Source organism: Aquarana catesbeiana, linkage group LG04, assembly GCF_042186555.1.
Source record: "Aquarana catesbeiana isolate 2022-GZ linkage group LG04, ASM4218655v1, whole genome shotgun sequence".
NCBI lineage: Eukaryota > Metazoa > Chordata > Amphibia > Anura > Ranidae > Aquarana > Aquarana catesbeiana.
Genome location: NC_133327.1, coordinates 6,038,021 through 6,060,375, shown reverse-complemented (window position 1 = coordinate 6,060,375; position 22,355 = coordinate 6,038,021). Strand labels below are relative to the sequence as shown.

Below are 22,355 nucleotides of genomic sequence, written 5' to 3'. Positions count from 1 at the left end.
TCCACATATTTTTGCAAATAAAACACAAATTGTAAATTTTTTTCTTTTTTTTCCTTTTTTAGCAGGCTAGCTGGCAAGTGTGCTTGGAAAACTTTTGTTTTGTTTGTTAGGTTCCCTAATAAATATTGGCAGGTAGAGGTCCCCTAAGGGTTACTCCTCCTACTGGTGGGGGTACCCCTATATAGGGAGGGTGGAGCTTGCTCTCAAGTTCTTAGCTGTGAACCAAAGAGAGATGAAGGCTGTTCATGCTCTTCCCTTCAGGGGCTTCTGGAGGATCCCACTATTTCAACCATCTCTACTAAGGCAGGCCATAGACGGTGGGTACAGGAAACAAATTTGCACGATTTCCCCATCAACACAGGCAGTACTGAAAGGGGAATCCATCCCGTCGAGACATTTTATTCTCCCGGCGGGATGGGGGTGGGTGGTCGGGCAGGAAAAGCTGCCCTCCCCCGGGAGAAGAGTGATTATTCTCAGCATCTATAGCAGTGCTAGTGATAATCACAAGTAAATCCATCTGGCTGGTTATAGTTGAAAGATTGATCAACTTATTACATTCAGCCTGCCGCTACATGGTTCAAATTTTCTATGACCGGCTTAAGTCTTAGAAAGGAGAATGGAGGAAAGAACTGTTTCTGGGAGAGAGCTGGGTAAGAATCCTACAGAGAGACAGAGGATGGTGTTGCCCCTTGTCTTCCCCTCCAGTCAGAAGTAGTCAGCACTATGCTAGAAAACTATAGGATGACTTATCTAAGCTGGCAGGAAGCCACAAGTTTTACATCCCTTAAGCACTTCTGACCTTGGGCCATTATTTGGAGAATACTAATGCTAGAATTTGGACTGTTTATTCTGTTTGCTGACCTATGCCAGTATATACGTATCATTCCTGCAAGAAGCCTCTTTGTGATAATCTAATGGATGAAGTGTCTACCACAGCCAATACCTAGGGAGTGGAATGAGAGGTGTATTTTTCTTGTGTAAATCTGTCCGTCTGTGTCAAGGGGTTGTTTAAATAAAGGCCAGGAGGATGGGAAGAAGAGGTCTTGAACCAACATCAATGCACATGACAGCATTGGTTTGGGCTGAACAACCTGTGATGGCCTGCAATCTGTATGTAGAGGCAGAACCTGGCTCTATGTGAAGACCATGTGAAGGTGAGCCAGGTGCCTTCCTACAGATGTATATGAAAGAAACAACATCTGTGTATAAATTTCCATATACCGCTGACATTGGATATCTCCCCCTCTGCGCACAGGACACAGTCATAGCAGCAGGAGTGGATTCCAGACCTCTGGACTTTACTGGTTCCTGGCAAACAGTTCCTCGAACACTGAGACTTCGGGATCTAAAATAGCAGTAACAATGAACTCCATGCTTTGTATCAACAGGATTGGAAATATGTAACCAAGAATTGTTCCTATTTGTTGTTCTACCTATTAGCCCAGAAAATGGGCATTTTTAATTTGCCAGATTTGGCTCCTGTTGATTTCAATGCTGTTTGACATCCAAACAATGCTCCAACCAAACTCATGCACTTTATTTGTCTAAAGGTTCATTTACATGGACTTTATTGCTTATTGGCTTATTTTCTTGGTTCTGTGAGTCAAAGGAAACTAAAAAAAAAAAAAAAAACACAACAACTCAGCAGCAGCTTGAAGCAAATTAAAGCAAGTCAAAGCAAATAAGAAGTACCTGAAAACATAATACACTGTACTTTTGTTGTGTACATGAGGTAAATGAGCTGGTACTTCCATAGTAAGTGGCCTAATGTATGCTGGTACTCTTAATATATAGACATAATTTAATATTCCTAATATGCTGGGCTTATAAATGAACAACAATCTAAACATCGGATCACAGATTGGCCAATAATTGGTGATATCTGCTATATGAAAACCAGCTTGAACTAGTTCTGAAATGATGAATCCTTTAACTCCCCCCCCACAACAAATTATTATTGTTAGATTAATGTGGTTCTAAAGGCTTTTAACCTTCATGCATTCTATGCATGAAGTTAACAAAATCTTCTTTTTGCAGCAGTCCCCCCAATACTTACCTGAGCCCCATCGCAATTCAGCGATGTACAGTAGAGGCTCGGCTCGGTTCTACAGGGACTCTCCCTCGTCATTGGCTGAGACAGCACCAGGAGCCATAGGCTCCTCAATCACACCAATGAGGAGAGAAAGGGGGTGGGGTTGAGATATGGCTCTATGTGTGAATGGACATGCAGAGCAGTGACTCATGAGCGAACCTGCTCGGGTGCCTCCTTAGCAAGCTGCTTGCTGTAGGGGCACTTGGCAGGAGGAAGGGGCCAGGAGCACTGTTGGGGGAGCCTAGAAGTGCAGTATTAAGGCTGTTCTATGCAAAACCATTACTAACAAATAAAACTCAAAAATAATTGCGCTTATTACAAAAAAAATTTTTGTGTAAAATAGCTGCCAGCATCAAAACAGTGTGGTGCACCGTGCAATGATAGTATATAAATGGTGAATGAATGCAGCGCTATATATAATAAGTGACAGGATGACATGCTCTCATCCTGTATATAATTGTGTGGTAATTGATGCAGGTGGTGCTCATAGATTAACAATGGACAAAATGAACAGGCAATCACAAATAAGATGAATGCAGCACTATATATAATAAGTGACAAGATGACATGCTCGCATCCTATATATAATTGTATGGTAATTATTGCAGGTGATGCTCATAAATTAAAAAATGGGCAAGATAAACAGACAATCATAAATAACTAGAAAATGTCCACAGTGATAAGAAAATCTGTTGACATGTGCAGAGCAGTATTCTTGAAGTGAGATGACAACAAAAAATGAATGTAGATGATAATTTCTATTTGGAAGGAAATCTCATGCATTCGAATCAGCATAAAAGGTGGCAGAAGTGAATAATCTTACCGGAGGGGATGGACACAGTCACCATACGGTGGAGTGTCAAGCGAGCTTTGGGGATCAAACGATCCCTGGGGTACTGTGCTGGAAGACCATGCCGATAGGTTCCATCCAGGACAACCGTAGTTTACAAGGTGGTGTTAGGGGCAACTCTTAAATAAGTTGCTTTAAGTTTATATTGCTTTGCAAATTATTGCTTCTATAAGAATAATGACACGGAGTCAGATATGTCTGTGTCACAGTCCGGAGCAAAAGAGGACCACGCCCTTTACTTCTTTCAAAGGCCTTTTATAGGCAGCTCTACAAGCAGTAATCTTATCGGCATTACCAAATGAGGTTAAGGTACAAAAAGTTTCTTATCAGTAATCACGTAATGATTATTCAGCAGTTCCAAATTCCATCTAGAGACAGATTGATACGTACACAGAGGAGAAAAAGCACAAACAATTTAAGTAGAACTCTAAGTCATTATTTCAACCCTATCAGTGGTGTATAGATCCACATCAGATGGGGGGATGACTTTCAAAGGCAGCAGGCTCCTGGACATGGGGGGATGACTTTCAAAGGCAGCAGGCTCCTGGAGAAGGCAACTTCCACCTCATGTGAGTTGGATTAGTAAGAAGGAAAGAAAATCTCCACATAGGGCATGAATCCGATATAAAAGGATGTTTTATTTAAAAATGTCAAAAAATGATAGGACAAGCACTGAATAAAAAGTGATCACAAAATGGTAATAAAATCGCGTGGTAGCAAGACATCGAAAGCTTCAGCAACCCGACATGTTTCGGACGATGGTCCTTCAACTGGGGCATATAGCTTGATGTCTGGCACCACGCTGGCATATATACACATTGAACTTATGAAATAGCAATCAGCTGTGTGTAACATCCCTGGGCGAACACACCAACCAATCAATGATAAGCCCTGTGTCTGCAGCCTACATTGCTGACACAGGAAGTGTCAGCAATGAAGTGGAAGTGGTGTCCTCCAATTACAGCCCCAAACGCCATGTCATGTGACCGCGTGAAAGCGTGTGACATCATCGCGCACCAGCCGCTGCGCTCCAAGCCTCTTACTCAATCAAGGAAACGACTGCTATTTGTACAAGACCAGGGGGTGAGATAACCACACCCACTGGCAATAGAGGAGTATCATTGCGCGCCGGTATAGAGCGCTCAGATGTACGTAGCTTCCGGTGTCTACGGAAGGATGAAACAGGGCACTGTGAGGTGGCAAAAAGGAGGAAGAGACCAAGGCAACAGGGGAGACCGAACTTTTCTGTGTATACATTATAAAAGAGGTGTCACACAAATTACTACAACCAATGGGCTCAGGGAAGGGAGATATCCCTCATATTTGCACCTAAACAGAAGCACAAATACGGACAACATCATAAGTGTACACATTGTCTAAACCCCTATACAGCAAAATATGTAAAACTTATTAACAGAATAATACACTGGGTATAAATCTATTGTGATTATACAGTTACCCTCATATGAAGGCAAGTAAAATGTTAGGTCAATGCACGGTATAAGGTGATAAAGATGTGACAAAATACAAAATAAGCACCATAAGGCTAAAAATAGCAGCATTGTGCGGCTGCTATTTATAGCCTTATGGTGCTTATTTTGTATTTTGTCACATCTTTATCACCTTATACCGTGCATTGACCTAACATTTTACTTGCCTTCATATGAGTGTAACTGTATAATCACAATAGATTTATCATTGATTGGCTGGTGTGTTCTCCCAGGGATGTTACACACAGCTGATTGCTATTTCATAAGTTTTCATGTGTATATATGCCAGCGTGGTGCCAGACATCAAGCTATATGCCCCAGTTGAAGGACCATCGTCCGAAACATGTCGGGTTGCTGAAGCTTTCGATGTCTTGCTACCACGCAATTTTATTACCATTTTGTAATCACTTTTTATTCAGTGCTTGATTCTTATCACTATGGACATTTTCTAGTTATTTATGATTGTCTGTTTATCTTGCCCATTTTTTAATTTATGAGCATCACCTGCATTAATTACCATGCAATTATATATAGGATGCAAGCACGTCATCTTGTCACTTATTATATTTAGTGCTGCATTCATCTTATTTGTGATTGCCTGTTCATTCTGTCCATTGTTAATCTATGAGCACCACCTGCATCAATTACCACACAATTATATACAGGATGAGAGCATGTCATCCTGTCACTTATTATATATAGCGCTGCATTCATTCACCATTTATATGCAAAACCATTGCACAGAGCAGGTAAGTATTACAGGAATAGACTTTATATATTTCCTGGGAGATATTGCTGATAAATATTACTGTCCTATTTGAAGTAACCCAAACCGCATTCTCGGAGTCCAATAAGTAGTTGTCCATCACTTTCTCAGTCACCCTGTGTCCGTAATAGACACAGGGTGACTTGGACATAAGAGGGGCCTGTGGAGCTGTTTCCTGACCTCTCTAAAGTGAGTTCCATGAGCCCACATCCCAAAGTGAGTCCTGTCACAGAGGTACACTCTAAATGTATTTTAAAATGAAAGCATGGTGACTAAGCAACCTGTTGTAAGCCTCACACTATTTCTATGAGATTAAAACTAACTAAATGGTTCCAGTACGTGCACAAACACTCCACCCAACTGAGAGAGAGAGTGTTTGTGCATGTGCTGGAATAATAAAGTTGATTTTAATCTCACAGGAGTGGTTTATGGCTCTTTACACAATATTTGTGGCCCACAGGAGGAATGGACCCGGGAGGAGTGTGTGTTCCCAGTCTAAGGAGGAAGATAGCAGTGGTCTTAGAGCAACTTCTTATGGATTGTTGGTAAGCAATGTAAGTACCTGAATTTGACTGGTATTAGCCTCTTGAAATCCTTGTACAGCAGAGCTGGAGTGTGAGAGAACCAAACAGCACAAGGAGCCAATCAGTTTATGTGCTGGCAAGAAGCACGCTGATAGGAGGACTGGGGTGGATCCAAGATAATTTGGGTTTAGAGAAAGTAGGTTGAATAATGCTGGCCATTAGACTAAGAAAGTTTAAAGAAAGCTCTGGTAGTGGTAGAGTGTGTGTGTGGTGGGAAAGTGGTTGTTGGCAAATCTCTAGATGGAAGCTGAATAAAGCAGCAAAAGCTAGTTTTATTTTTTGTTTCTATTGGCTATTCATTTTTATATTATTTTTGGTTGAAGTTATTTTTTAAATGAGGAATACATCCGTTTGTTAGATTTGTTAAGAAAAGATTACCTTCTTCAAAAGGGTTCTGCTGTTTTAAACAGAATTCTGATGGAGGGTGTTCTGTTCCTATTGGCTTCCTTCATCATTTCATGACAAATTTAATTGTCTGAGGATAACAACAACAATTTCTTTGAAATATAAACACCAAATCTAACCTTATTAATTCCACTTTTCCACAATATTTTCTCAGCCTGGATGAAGAAATTCTGCCAAGATCCATTTGCCATGAAGGTCTTGCCAACTCTTTTTACCATTAGAGTACTATTTTTTAAGATCTTCCAGTTAACAATGTTAAATGTTTCGATCAGTTCCCCATTTTCATGAAAAAGGAGACTCCCCTTTAAGCTTCTCAGATTCTTGACCCAATAGTGAAGCTAATAAATAAAAAAAGAGAAAATGCTTCATACAGTTCTGGGGCTTCCTCCACAGAAAGCAGCCTGTGATTGGCTATTGTGGAAGAACAATAAATTTAGGAGGCTGCAAATCCATTACAGAGACCTATCTAGCTCAATAAATCTAAAATGTATTAATAAAGAAAAAAATAAACAACAAAATTAATCACTGTATATATACAAAATTTGGGAATATGGCCTAGGCCTAGATTTTGCTTTGTTGTGTAATCTCATCTGTTTTATGAAAACTTAAAAAGAGCAAAAAGAAGGATTCCCACCAAAAACAAGCACAGTCACCATACCCTTCTCTTTTAAGTTAAATGCAACCTCAGTAGGAGAAGTACCCGTGTTTCTCCAATCTTCTGAAGATAAACATCAACTATGTGTTTTCTTCTCTAAGAAGTTTTCCCTGGCAGAGGAAAAATATGCTGCCTATGGTCATGAACTCCTTGCAATCACACTTTTAAAAGAATAGTGTCAGCTAGAGATGGGACGAACAACCCCCGGTTCAGTTTGGGCCAGAACTTTCGAACATCGCAAAAGTTCAGAGCCGAATAACAAACCACATTAAAGGCTATGGGACCCAAACTGGAAAAATCAAAAGTACCTATTTTAAAGGCTTATACAGTATACAGTAGTTATTGGACATACAAAGGGTATGGGGGTCTGGGTACTGCCCTGGGGGACATGTATCAATGCAAAAAATTTTTTTGATAAAGTTAATTTTTAAATGAGCAGTGATTTAATGATGTTTAAAGTAAAACAATAAAAATTAAATATTCCTTTAAATATAATGCCTGGGGGTCCCCTTAGTCGGCCTGTAAAGTGGCACATCTGTATTGTGTATAGAACCTGCTGCAGCAAAAATTACATTTATAAAGAAAAAAAATACATTTTTCCTGCAAGCTTTCTTTTTATTGTAAACAATGACTTGGGGAGCCAGTCTGTATGATGAGGCCACAATTTAGTACACTCGGAACAAGATTAGAGATTTTTTGGATAAATTCTGATTTCTCACACTTTGGATAGAAGTAACAGGTGCGGAAAAATTCATCTTTGGGTGTTGGTGGTGCCATCACACCTTAAGTCTATAGAGGTACTGTTGATGAAAGTAAGAATTGGCCTTGCTGTAAAAAAATTGAATATATATGCACCTGTCAAACAGATTGAGTGTTAATTGAGCCCATGAAACCTATACCAAAAAATTTCCTCCAGATAAAATTAACACCCACATCCCACATCCCAAAAACACTTAATCTGTGACATTGGCATCAGGGGTTTGATAGCTGCTGCTTATGCTTATCCAGAACTGATTCATTTTTAGAAATGTCAGCTGGTCAATGGAGCCTTTGGACAGATACACTCTTTTATCTGTCACAAAACATCTGGCAGCACTGAATGCCCATTCGGAAAGCATGCTGGATGCAGGGCAGCCCAGCAGCTCAATTGGATACAAGACAAGTTCTGGCCAGGGGTCTATTTTCATGACCCAGTAACCCAGTGGACCATTGACTGGAAAGCTCTCCATGTCTGTTTTCACCCCTAGATAATCTCCCACCATATGATGCAGATGCTGCCAATAGGATGTGGAAGCTGACAGCCCTGGCGCAGAGGACTAACAAAATTTTGAAATGCATCACTAAGGTGGTCCCCTTCTCCACCGCTCCTCCTTTGATGAACAGCCTCAAAGCTAGCTTTTCCATGGGACTGTAACTTACCAGATTCTGTAAAGAGTCTATTGAAAGCAGAGTTCCACACAAAAATGGAACTTCCGCTTTAAGGGAAGGTGACCCCTGACATGCCACATTTGGCATGTCATTTTTTTTTTGGGGGGGGAGCGAATACCCTCTTTTTAGAGGGTCTCAGCTCCCACTTCCTTCTGGCACACCCTCGGCGCCGGAAGGAAGATCACCTCTCACCCCTCCCTCTCGGCAATCATCTGGGACATGTCCCAGATGATTGCACGGCCAGTCACGGCACGCGGCACGGCACGCACATGCGCAGTGGGTGCCCGGCTGTGAAGCCACAGCCGAGCGCCCACAGTTACAGTCCTGGTGCTGCAGAGAAGAGGGGGAGATGAGCGGGGCTTCATTCCCCCGCATCGCTGGACCCTGGGACAGATAAGTGTCCGATTATTAAAAGTCAGTAGCTGCAGTATTTGTAGCTGCTGACTTTTATTATTTTTTTTTAAGCGGAACTCCGCTTTAAGGTGTCCTCAAGATATTTCATCCACTGCTCCGTCTGTGGGGACGGAATGAGTTCTGAGACTTTCCTCTTGTAATGGTGGTCAAGGAGAGTTGCCCAACAATAATGATACTTCTTGATGCCACAAATTCTCAGGTCCTTTTGCAGAATTTGAAAAATAAGGGAGGCCATGCACCGCAAGTTTTCAGAGTCATGAGAAGCAGCGTCCCCATGGTCACTGAGGATTACAGTATCTGGAACTGCCTCCTCCCAGCCCTGTACTACTCCCAAGGGGTCTGGGGACAGAAAACCATCTCTTAGGGATTGACGTATGTCTTCCTCTGCTTCAATGTCTCCAAAACTGCCAGAATCCTCTTCCTCCTCCCTCTCTTCTTGTGTATTGTGTGGTGTCAAAAGAATGTTGTCTGCATGAAGCAGGCCTTGAGAGACAAGGAAGCCCTTCTCTTCCTTCCGCTGCTGTGCCTCGAGTGCCCTGTCCATAATGCCACCCAGAGTCTGCTCCAGCAGGAACACAACAAGGATTGTGTCACTGATGCATACATTGTTACGGCTCACCATCCTTGTGGCCTCCTCAAATGGTGACAGTACAGTGCATGCATTCTTTATCAGCAGTCATTGGCATGGAAGAAAAAAAAGACGAGTCACCCTGAGCCTGTCGTTGTGCCATACTCACACAGGTACTTGTTGACGGCCCTCTGCTGCATGTGCAGCACTGCAGCATTTCCAAGGTTGAGTTCCACCTGGTGGGCATGTTACAAATCAGGTGGTTTATGGGCAGGTGGAACTATATATGTCAATTTAGATTTCGCTGGCCTTCTTTAGAGAAGTAGATAATCGATTGATCCCCTTTATTTGGAATGGAGCCTCCCCCCGTGTGGCAAAAACCATGCTGAATCTCCCCCCCAGGCTTTGTGGTCTGGTCTTACCAAACTTCCAGGTTTATTTTTGGGCAGCGATGCTGGTGTCTGTCTATTTGTGGTTCCAGGGCTCTAGGGCTAATGCGGCCACCTGTTTAAGGGCGGCTTTCCTGGGCTCCCTGATGGATCTCCGTAACCTAATTTACCGGGGACCGAGGGCATACCGGTTTCTGCCAGGACCTACACACACTACATTCCGGATATGGAGGGCAGCCACACGTCGGTTATCCACTTCTGGCCAGCTCTCTCCTGCGCAGCCCTTATGGGGTAACCCGGGACTTCCTCACTTCCATACCGTCCCTGACCCGCAGTTCTGGGCCAGACATGGAGTGAAGACTATTGGGGACATTATGCCAGCAGGTACCCTCCTGAGTTTCCCAGTACTATCCCAAAAGTTTTAACTGCCTGGCTGGATGCTGTTTTGGTATTTCCAGCTGAGACATGCCAACAATGCTCAGTTCCCTAGATCTCCTGTTGTCAAAGTTGACTCCATTGAGGAACTTTTGGCACCCAGAGACCTACGTAAACCACTTTTATCCCTCTATGGTGCTCTTTTATGCACAGACCTCCCCAGGATGGGGAAACTGTGGGAGCACTGGAAGGGGGATATTCCATCTTTAGATAAAGAGGGCTGGGAGGATTGTCTAGAACAGGGCCCAAAGCTAGTAATCTCATCCCGGGATGAGCTGATACAGGTCAAATTTCTACACCGGGTGTACTATACTCCTGGGAGGCTACATAGGAGCGTGACCCTGTGTGTCCCCGCTGCAAAACACAATGGGGCTCATATTCACATATGTTTTGGGAGTGCCCTGTAATTTTGTCATATTGGGAGGCGGTGTTTGCTGAAATTAACCTTAGGTTACAATTAACCCTGATGCCTACCCCGTCCATGGCCCTCTTAGGAATCCCTAACGATGAGCAGCATCCTCATCATCTGAAGCTACTGATATCCTCCTTTATTATGCTAAAAAAGAAATCTTAATGAAATGGCTACCTCCCCACAAACCTGAAGTAGCTGCTTGGGAAATGATAGTCAACGCAGCACTCCCAATATATAGAACGACCTATTCGAATAGGGGTTGTCCATGGAGGTTTGAGAAGGTCTGGGCACCGTGGACACTGACCTGATATGCATAACATAGTGTATGGAATTAAAAATGGGAAGTCATAGGATCATGTAACAGCACTGGTATCCCTGAAAATTATAATAATATAGACCATGGCTTGCATTTGAATGATACTAATAATGCTGGGCAGCGATCCCTTCGGGACTTTGTACAACCTAATTGTGTGTAGCTCAGTATATTACTTAAAGCATTTGACCCTCTTGTTACTCTGTTTTCTAGTCTTGCATAGCTTGCACTATATTCAATAAAGCACCACTGTTTGTTAAAAAAAAAAATGCCTTGTCAAACATGTCGTACCCAAATGGCTGGTATTTTTGTCATGCTTGATTCAAATTTTGCAAATTGCAACAGTGCGATTGGCTGCACGTGTGCTAAAACAGGTCCACACAGCTGAGTTGTGGGAAGTGGGACGGGAGATAACAGCTCCACAATCTGATGGAATAGGGTGGCTGCTCTCAACTCCTTTATGATGGCTGCCTCAACAACAGCACCACAGTCAGAAAAATTGCTCATAATTCAAAAAAGGGGGGCAGGCATGAGACAAAGAAGCAAAAAGAAATAGCATGCAGCAAACCAAAAAAAGAGTTAACTGTATACAGCACAAAATGTTAAAAAAGTGCGGTATAAGTGCGCATACGCGCGCCGCCCGGGGCGGTAATGCTGTAGCCGAGCTCCGCACACCACCAGCTCTAAAACAGCTATCAATAGCGCAGGACTTGCTACACAGACCTGACACCAATCCACCGGAGCACCGGAACCCGCGGGGACTGAGATGAGACGCCAGAAGCGTCAATATATGCAGACGATAAAGAGAAATCAGCCGCGGCAGCTTCCCTCTACACATCCTCACTCTCCCAAGATGGCGCCGGGTAAGCAAGACACACGAGGCGGCCAGGGCCCTGAGCCGCCTGACTCCCCACAGCACTCCCACCCCTTTCCTATAGCAGCACCAAGGGACCCCTTCTCATCCCAGTCCTCCGGAGACCCAGATGAGGAGCTGCAGGGAGTGGTATCTCCCTCCCTGTCCCTGTACACTGGAGCATCCCTGAGACACCCAGACCAGGCAGAATCACCAGGTTCATCCATGGACAGGAACATGGCAGATCTGGGCGACTCCATGTTTAGTCAATCTAGCCCAGCCCTAGCAGACCCCTCCCTTCCACAGGCCCCTTATGCAGGGGATGCAGTACTGCTAGCAAGATTATCGGCCATGCTGCAACAGGAACTATCCAAAGCATGCTCCATCATTACTTATGACATTAAACAAGATATACAAAGCTTTGGACTCAGGCTGGACATGATTGAAACAAAAGTTGATAAATCAGTGCACAGAATCAACCAAAATTCCAGGATGGCAGCAGAAATACAGGGGCAACTGGATGAGGCCTATGCTAAGATCGAAGATTTAGAGAATAGGTCCCGCTGTTATAACATATGCATACGGGGACTCCCAGAAATACACACAGACCTGGAGGGGGCCATGCACGCCCTCATGAAGAAATTAATACCCCACATATAACCACAGCACCTGGAAGTCGACCGAATCCACAGAGCCTTGACAGCTTCAAGGTCTGATGGACTTCCTCACGACATAATAGTGAAGCCACACTATTATAAGATAAAGGAGAAACTAATGGCGGCTACCAGGTACAAACAGGATTTAAATCTACTGGGATCTCTGATTCAAGTATTCATGGACCTCACCCCTTCCACAGTGAAAAAACACTGTAGCCTAAAGCCACTCCTGCAGCAATTACAGAACTGCCAAATCAAGTACAGGTGGTCCTTCCCCTTCTGTCTCTCCTTTACATACAGAGGCAGGAATCATTCCTTCTCGAATTATCACGATGGAGAAGGGCTCCTACTGGAATTGGGAATCATTTCTAGAGACCATTCGCCCACGCCACCCACCAATTACCAGAACAGGGCTTTGTCCCCCATTTGGTCCTCTCAACGGCCCAGGAAGAATGGAAGAACCCTGCACCAACTTGAACAGAACAGTTTGAGCCCCAATACCGGGACTCGTTCTACCCACGGGGTATCTTTCCCCTTTACCCACAATGGGAGCAAGGTCTTATTAAGACAAGTTAAGCCCATCTTTGGAGGCTACCCCCTCAGAGGGAAAACAAGGCATTCAAATCTTGACAGTTACTATTTGCTGATGAAGATATAGGTCACACCCTGATCTTTCTTGCTCACCAGGTTACATTTCTTGAAGTTTAAATAGCGGGAGTGAACAAATTCACCATACTGAAGCGGGGTCGGCTGACCCACCATATACACTATATGGAGAGAGAGGAGGCTGGTATGCCTCAGGTACTCTTGGTGGACTCTTGCTGAAACATTTGGTTGTCACTAAATTTTCTTTTTTGTTCATTTCCTGCATTGTTTAGAATTAAAGTTTGAAGCCGATGTGGACACGCATGCCACTCTAGTGATCTTGTTCTCATCTCGGGTGAGAGCAACTTCATAGTCCCCAGGAATTTTACCTGGAGTGGGCCCTGTCCCTAAGGAGACAGGTGGCCCCATGTCTAGGACTGGGTAAGTGTGTTCTGCAAAACCACGATGGTGATTGATCATGAAACAAAATACACCATCATCACACACAACGTGCAGGGCTTTAACTCCCCCACTTAGAGAATGAAAGACTTCACCTATTACCACAAACAAAAGGCAGATATCTTGATGTTACAGGAGACTCATTTTTCCAAAACCTCGACCCCAAGATATCTCAGCACAAAATACCCACAGTTTTATACCTCCTCGGACCCAGAGAAAAATTTGGCGTAGCTTTATGTTTTTCTCGCAAAGTACCATTTGTCCCTATTACTATAATTAAAGATAAACAGGGTAGATACATAATGGCAGTAGGCCACATAAATGATCAGGTAACCACTTTAATTTCCTACTACACCTCTAATACAGGTCAAATGGAATTCTTCCATAACATGTTCAAGGTATTACTTCCTAAAGTACAGGGACAGGTGATTTTAGGAGGGGACAGCAACCTACCGTTAGACAAAATACTAGATAAATCATCACACAGTAAACTAACATACAAAAGTGTACCTAGAAGCAGCGGTAGCCTTGCAAGGCTGCTACATAACAATGAGCTTATAGATGCATGGAGAGAGGACAATCCCTCAGCTAGGGATTACACCTTCTATTCCCATGTCCATCGCACATATTCCAGAATTGACCACATTTTTATCGGGACCCCATTATTACCATATGTAATCTCTGTTGAAATACTTAATACACCATGGTCAGACCATTCACCAGTCAGGCTTTCTCTCTCCAATTTGTGGAAAAAAAAACTCATCCGTCCCTGTGGAGACTTAACACTGCACTATTAAATGATCCGATAACGGTAGCAGAAATAGAACAGGAGATACGCCTATTTTTTAAGGAAAACTTACCAGCAACAACTTCCCCTATAATAAAATGAGCAGCACATAAGGCCACTATTAGAGGCAAACTACTCCAATTGGCGGCACGACACAAGCGGTCCAGAGATAGCACAATGTCACAAAGGGAACAGATATTGCGTGACCTTCTTAAAGAACAAAAAGCGATTCCACAAGTAGACAACAGACACAAAATAAACAAGGCTAGATTAGCACTGAACTTAAGTCTTACTACACAGGCAGAAAAACGAATATGCTGGTCACGACACAGATATTACACGATGGGAGATAAACCCACCACATTATGTGCGAGGAAACTAGTATCCCGACCCTACACATCAGCGTTACCTAGGCTGCGATTAACTAATGGACAAGTCAGAACCTGGAAAGAATAGTCACTGAATTTACGAAATTTTATACCCAACTATATAGGGCCTCAGAGAAAGTAGGAACAAATAAAATGGAAGAATTCTTTAGACACATCCCTCTTCCTAAATTACAGAAGGAACATCTAGAACTAATGGATCAAATATTCACTGAAACAGAGATAATGCAGGCGATCAAAAGCCTAAATCCCTCCAAAAGCACTGGGCCCAGATGGGTTCTCAGGTTTATACTACAGAAAATTCCAAGAAATTCTGACAGGGCACTGCTCTTCCTGACCAGGAAAATAAAGTATTTATACATATCCTCCCGAAACCGGGAAAAGATCATGGGAGTTGTGAAAATTACCGTCCCATTTCATTGATCAACATAGACATAGTCAGAATGAACTAATTTTTAGCAAACTACATCCACCCAGACCAGGCGGGCTTGGTACCGGGATGTCAGACGACGGATCAAACAAGAAGGGTCATAGATATTATATCAGCAATCCACTCGGACTGGGACGGAGGGGGCCCAAGGCAGGGAATGCTGCTATCTTTAGATATACATAAGGCATTCGATTCCCTGTCCTGGGATTACCTCTTCTTTGTCCTGGAACGACTAGGGTTCGGAACTCACTTCCTAACCACACTTCAAACGCTTTACAGCTCTCCGAAGGCAGCGTTAACGGTAAAAGGCTACTTTTCAAGCCCAATTAGCATCCAAAGAGGGACACGCCAAGGCTGTCCATGTGACAGACTCACCCGGGACAGAGGCTTTTGGAGGGGACTGAATGTGAGCCTCTTGCCTACAGATTACGGGCCCTGGCATTTGGGGTACCCTTGAGGTGTTGTTACTTTGGCTTCAGGTCCTTGTCCCCCAGGACACACAGACTCTGGGGACCCAGTATTTGCCACATTAGCAATAGTGACTGAGTCATACTGTTGGGACACATACTGTGAGGAGATGCTAATATCAACTCCACTCACCTGTCTGATGTCTGCTATAACATGCTTAATGTAAATGAGTCTAGTCTTGCTCACCACAGTTTCTAAGGGTATTCCACACATTGTTGTTTGTTCTAATTAACCCTGTGTTGATGTTTATGGTAATGTGTATTGAATAGTCAATGGCTAGGAGACGAACAGTCTACTCCTACTATAGTTTGTTGATGACTAAGCTGAGGAGGGGGGAGATCACTGTTTGTATTAATTGTAATTAGCTCCTGCTATTGTGAGAACATGTCCTCTGGTTGTACTTATGACAATGTATAATGTACTGTGTGAAGCTCGGTGACCACAAGTCTGTTCTAAAAGGTCATGTCTCTTAGTCACCTAGGCTGGATAAATGATTAGCTAATTATCTCATGTTAATTAGGTTAGGTTTTAGTCATCCTGCTGTATATATTTGTGTAAGACCTCAAATAAAAAGTCAGTCCATGTTAGCATCTAAGCAAGTCTCGTCTTGTTTTGTGCCTGGGAGCGATTGGAATATCTGATATCTGTATCCAGACTGGGAGGAAGTGGTATACTGACGGAAGCACTCAAGCGGAGTGAGGGACGTTCTGTTACATTGGTGGCAGTGGTGGGATGCTTCCTACAGTCTGGGACATCCAAGCTTCCACCTGGATCCAAGGTCCGGATAGCAGGAGAGGAGAGGTACAGATACCAGCCGCCATGGAAGAGGAATTCAGAAGGAGGTTGCGAGAGATGCAGATACAGCACAGAGGACCAGTATCAGAGCAGGTCCTGCTGGGATGGTTTGTTTCTATCCGCTGTGAACTCTGGAAAGAAGCGCTAGCCCGTGAGGAGCGACACCAGGGAAAAGTTCTCCCCTCCATCGAGGAAAGGTACTGGTAGCAGTATGGATTGCGGGTTCTGTTTTTGGGAGAAAAACCGAACAAGGAGCAGACAGCGGAATTAAGCTGGCAGGTCTGGGTAGAGATGCAGCTGGATGAGAGGTACAGAGCCCTCCGGTGGCATGTTACCAAGCATGCCCTTGGATAGCGGATGACGGAAGGCTTTGGCTACGGTGGCCTGGGACTGTTGTATGTGAAGCTGACAGGGGACCCTAACTTTGGGAGTGATTTGGAGTGGCGGTTGGACGAAATAATGGATTACAGAGAACAGCTACTGAATGTTTCGGAAGTGCACTGGGCACTGGAAGATATAGAGTTTCTGGCCGTTCAGGAATGGGAGCTGGAGATCGCCTACAGACGGCTGCTAGACTCTGCCCAGCGCAAGGGCTGGGCTCCCTTTGCCTGGGACTATCAGGAAATACCAGGTGACAACTCTGAAATCCTGGCTGAAGAGTCAGCAATGTGGCAGAGTAACAGTGTGCTTTGCCAACCTGCCCCCACAGCTAGGGAGGCTGAGGTCTTATGGCAGATGCAGCAAGTGCTGACTGACCTTGATGATCCTTTTTCTGCATTAGATGATCTTGGATGGAGGAATGTGCCTTTCCAGAACCAACAGCAGTATCTGTGGAGTTACAAGGAACTTCCCCAGCTGAAGTGCTGGTCACCAGACAGAGGGTCCAAGACCTCTGCCCCACACCTGTGGCAGTTTCGGAGGCTCAGGGTGAGAAGGTGGCAATCTCTTCCCAGCAGCAGATACAGGGGGAGAAGGGAGAGGAGGTGTTCTTTGTCCCTCCCCAACAGTTGGCCAGGGTGGAGGAAGCGGTCTTTCCTCCCCAGCAAAGATCCGTGCACATGGGAGACAGTACCACAGACATGTCGTCCCAGCAGCCAGATGAGGGAATGGAACAGGAAGCAGCCGGCTCACCTCCCCAATGGCAGCTACACAGTTTGGGAGTGGAGGAATCCAGCCTCCTGCCCCAAAGGTTAGCCGGAGCAGAGGGTGTGAAGTCCCCAGCAGAAGTGCTGGCAACAGGGAAGAGTGCTACCAACCTCTGCCCAGCACCGGCAACAACTGTGGAGATCCAGGGAGACGGGGCAGTCGGCCCCTCTCTCCGGCGACAAGCTGATGTAGTGAAGCTGCTACTCCCAGCTGAATCGATGGCAACAGGGCAGAGCACAGCTGGCCTCCGCTTATCACCTACAGTTTCTCCTCAGCTTCAGGGAACTGGGACAGTGGGCCCCTCTTCACAACAACAGGCCAAGCCATGGAATGGTAAACACCACCCAGATGAAGCACTGACAGACGGACAGAGAGTCAATGACCTCTGCCTCACACCTACTGAGGTCAACTATTCCTTGCAGCCAAGAAAGGAGATCATACGGACAGACTTTGTGAGTTCACTCTACCTGACTAACGCATGTCCAGACCAGGTGGAGGTCTGGGACCTTGTTAGTCAACTTTTGATGGGGGAGAAATGTGACAGACTCACCTGGGACAGAGGCTTTTGGAGGGGACTGAATGCGAGCCTCTTGCCTACAAATTATGGGCCCTGGCATTTGGGGTACCCTTGAGGTGTTGTTACTTTGGCTTCGGGTCCTTGTCCCTCAGTGCACACAGACTCTGGGGACCCTGTATTTGCCATATTAGCAATAGTGACTGAGTCATACTGTTGGGACACATACTGTAAGGAGATGCTAATATCAACTCCACTCACCTGTCTGATGTCTGCTATAACATGCTTAATGTAAATTAGTCTAGTCTGGCTCACCATAGTTTCTAAGGATATTCCACACATTGTTGTTTGTTCTAATTAACCCTGTGTTGATGTTTATGGTAATGTGTATTGAATAGTTAATGGCTAGGAGATGAACAGTCTACTCCTACTATAGTTTGTTGATGACTAAGCTGAGGAGGGGGGAGATCACTGTTTGTATTGTTAATTGTAATTAGCTCCTGCTATTGTGAGAACATGTCCTCTGGTTGTACTTATGATAATGTATAATGTACTGTGTGAAGCTCGGTGACCACAAGTCTGTTCTAAAAGGTCATGTCTCTTAGTCACCTAGGCTGAATAAATGATTAGATAATTATCTCATATTAATTAGGTTAGGTTTTAGTCATCCTGCTGTATATATTTGAGTGAGACCTCAAATAAAAAGTCAGTCCACGTTAGCATCTAAGTAAGTCTCGTCTTGTTTTGTGCTTGGAAGGGGTTGGAATATCTGATATCTGTATCCAGACTGGGAGGAAGTGGTATACTGATGGAAGCACTCAAGCGGAGTGTGGGACGTTCCGTTACAGTCCACTATCCCCGTTACTTTTTGTGTTGGCATTAGAACCGCTAGCAATCCAGATACGAGCCTCATTATATGTCAAAAGTATAGAGTGTGGAGGTATTGAACATAAATGCATCCTCTTTGTGAATGACATATTGCTGGCAATCTTATCCCCTATCACTACCCTCCCGAATCTATACACCATACTTAAACCATTCTCCATAATCTCAGGCCTAACAATCAGTTATGACAAATCACAAGCTATGAACATTTCCTTGGAGGAATCCGTGATCTCCACTCTAAAACAGTCTTACAAATTCACATGGAAAACAAATACACTCCCATATTTGGGAATAAACCTCACCCCATTGTGGAATACACTATACTCCCAAAATTACCCTGCATTGTTTAAAAATATAGGAACAGACCTGACAAGATGGTCGCTTCACCCGCCGCCGTGGTTCAGCAGACTACACTCGGTTAAAATTAATGTGCTACCAAGGATATTATATCTCTTCAGAACGCTACCAGTGCCATTAGCCAAACTAGACCTGAAATCATTTCAAACTAAACTCTTGTCATTCATTTGGGGGAATAAGAGGCCTAGGGTGAACATACGTACGTTATACGCTCCCAAGAGAAAAGGTGGACTAGGCTTCCCAGATCTGCTAAAGTACTACTATGTTGCACAGCTGGCTCATATTACTAGATTCCACAGCTCGAGACCCCATCTAATTTGGATGCAGGTAGAGGCCGAAGCCTGTAAGTCACACCCAATTTCCTCCATCCTTTGGTTATCTCCTAAGCAAAGACCCCCGATCCTATGTTCGCCACTCTCTATCTCTTTGAGCATTTGGGACAGACTACTTAAATCTCATAAGCTCTAATCCTTACACACTCCATTAGCTCCACTATTGGGAAACGTGAACGTCACCCCGGGCCTCACCCCTAGAACGTTTGAATGGTGGACGAACAAGGGGTTACTGAGAATAGCAGATATATGTGATCATAGGGGTATCTTAACGACAAAAGCACTGGAGGATAAACATTAGCTACTGATCTCAGAATTCTTTAGATACACACAGATAGAAAACACACTATCTACCATATCAAGAAATTCGGACATAGCTACGATGACCCCGATGGAACACTTGTGTGTACAGTACGATAAGATCAGAGGGCATATCTCAGAAATATACACAATCCTGTCAAATTGTACTGAAAAGTTAGAATATATGAAGAGATGGGAGGCTGACCTCCAGGAGAGTATTGAGCTGGACGAGTGGCACAAAGTAGCCGAGGGGGCCACAAAATCCATCATAAATACTTTTTTAAAAGAAGCAAATTTCAAAGTCTTAATGAGATGGTATATGGTCCCGGCAAGACTGGCGACCTTCATACCTGAAGCATCCCCTCAATGTTTTTGTGGCTGTGGACAACTGGGGATGATGTACCACATATGGTGGCAGTGTCCTAAGGTGAGGCGCTACTGGATCAGGGTGTACAACTTTGTGTACACCCTCACCCAGGTAAACCTGATAAAATCCCCGGGACAGGCATTACTGGGTGCCGAGGTAAAATCAGCCTCAAAGTCCCAAAGGCATCTTATAATGTTTATATTTATAGCAGCAAAAATCACAATAGCAAAATCTTGGAAATTGGCGGTGGTGCCGTTTGACCAGCTCAAACATAAATTCTCCTGGATCATGCTCAATGAACGCATGACAGCAAATCTAAATGATAAAATGCAACAGTTTGAAAAGATATGGAGCCCCTGGATCCAGTACTTAATGGGAGGCTCTAGGGCTGTATTGGTATAGGGGGACCGGTGGGGGGGGTCACTTTCTAAATCTCTAACTGTTTTTTTCTCTTCTTTTCTTTTCAACTACCTCTCCTTGGGTACAACTTTTTTCTTTGGTACCCCTACTTGGGCTGACAAAAAAAAGGGGGTCATCTTGCTGAAATCTAGAAATGTTAACTCAGCTTAGACACAGACCGCACTAGAAAAACACAAATGTAGCAATAACAATATTAATTACATCTCGGAGGTTGATATGTCAGCACCATATCATAGATAGTTTATATTTGCCTTAAAGTGTAATGTTACAAATATTACTACGAAACTGTTTACATATTTTGTATTTCTGTTTTACTATGGAAAATGAGAAAACTTGAATTAAAAACCATTGAAACTAAAAAAAAAAAATGCGGTGTAAAACACGGCACTATACTGACACACTACTATATACTGTAGTAAAGCTGCTCTGACGCACTACAATATACTGTATTAAAACTGCACTGACGCACTCCAATACGCTGCAGTAAAACTGCACTGATGCACAATATACTGCAGTAAAACAGCACTGATGCACTATAATGTACTGTAGTAAAACTGCACTGATGTACTTCAATATACTGGAGTAAAACTACACTGACACACTACAATATATTGCAGTAAAACTGCACTGACACACTACAATATACCAGAGTAGAACTCCACTGACGCACTTCAATATACTGCAGTGACGCACTTCAATATACTGCAGTAAAACTGCATTAGTGTTGTCTGTTGATTCTCCACGGGGATTTCCCTCCACCACTAAATTACACTCACCATAAAATGAGCAGAAAAAAGCCTTATGTCATGATGTAGCTGTCAGCATATGACCCAAGATGAATCTGCCCTCATTGCCAAACGGTCTGGTGCGAGTGGGATACGTTGCGATGGATCCATTGTCCCCTTCAATGGTGTGTGCACTGTGTGTAAAAAATCTCACTACCGGGAGCCAGAATAGTGCTAATATGGTGTAGTATTTATTAAAAAAGGGGGTACATTTACTTGCACAATAAAAAATCCATAAAAAAAAATTACATGAAAAAAACGCCTCTCCTGCCACAAGGACGTGACGATCAAAAACGTCAGTGTGTAGGCCCTTACCATTTCATGCCCAAACATGTTATCAAGGGGTTTGCCTATCACTGATGTCTTGTTACTGCAAGGTTTAAATAACCACAGACCCGAAAATCGCAGAATTCCATACTGGAAGTTTGAAAAACACAATTTTGGCAAAAACCGGAGGTGGCGCGGCCACCATTTATTCAAAAACCAGAACTATGTCATTCTAAACAGCTGGATCAAAATGTTATTACCAGTCGCCTGGAATTCGGCAAGTTGATGTGTGCAGCCGCCATCTTAATGGTGGGTAAACTAGAGGAAAGAATACAACTAAACAAAACAGCAGTATTTAGTGATGAATGTAGAGAGTGTGAAAGTAGGGGAAACCACAGTAAATTATAGAGTTCCCCCAAAATTCCCCTATTTCCAGGTCTGTGGTTATTTAAACTTTGCAGTAACAAGACGTCAGTGATAGGCAGACCTCTTGATATTATGCTTGGGCATGAAATGCGTCGGGAAAGGCCTACACACTAATGATTTTGACCACCGTGTCCTTGTGGCAGGAGCGGCGTTATTTTTTCATGTAAGTTTTTATGGATTTTTTAATGTGCATGTACATGTACCTCCTTTTTTAATAAATACTACACCATATTAGCACTATTCTGGCTCCCGGTGGTGAACGTTTTTTACACACAGTGCACACCCCATTGAAGGGGACTGTGGATCCATTGCAACGTATCCCACTCCCAGCAGACT

At 43.8% G+C, this 22,355-nt stretch overlaps 1 protein-coding gene across 1 annotated transcript in view; it reads right to left on the bottom strand.

The window, feature by feature from the left end:
• Positions 1-22,355, bottom strand: part of LOC141141108 (vomeronasal type-2 receptor 26-like) — a 71,414-nt gene that overhangs the window by 2,473 nt on the left and 46,586 nt on the right. The window contains exon 5 of the mRNA XM_073628817.1: positions 1,222-1,345. Within this exon, the coding sequence (XP_073484918.1) occupies positions 1,222-1,345 (124 nt within the window). The remainder of the gene's footprint in view (positions 1-1,221; positions 1,346-22,355) is intronic.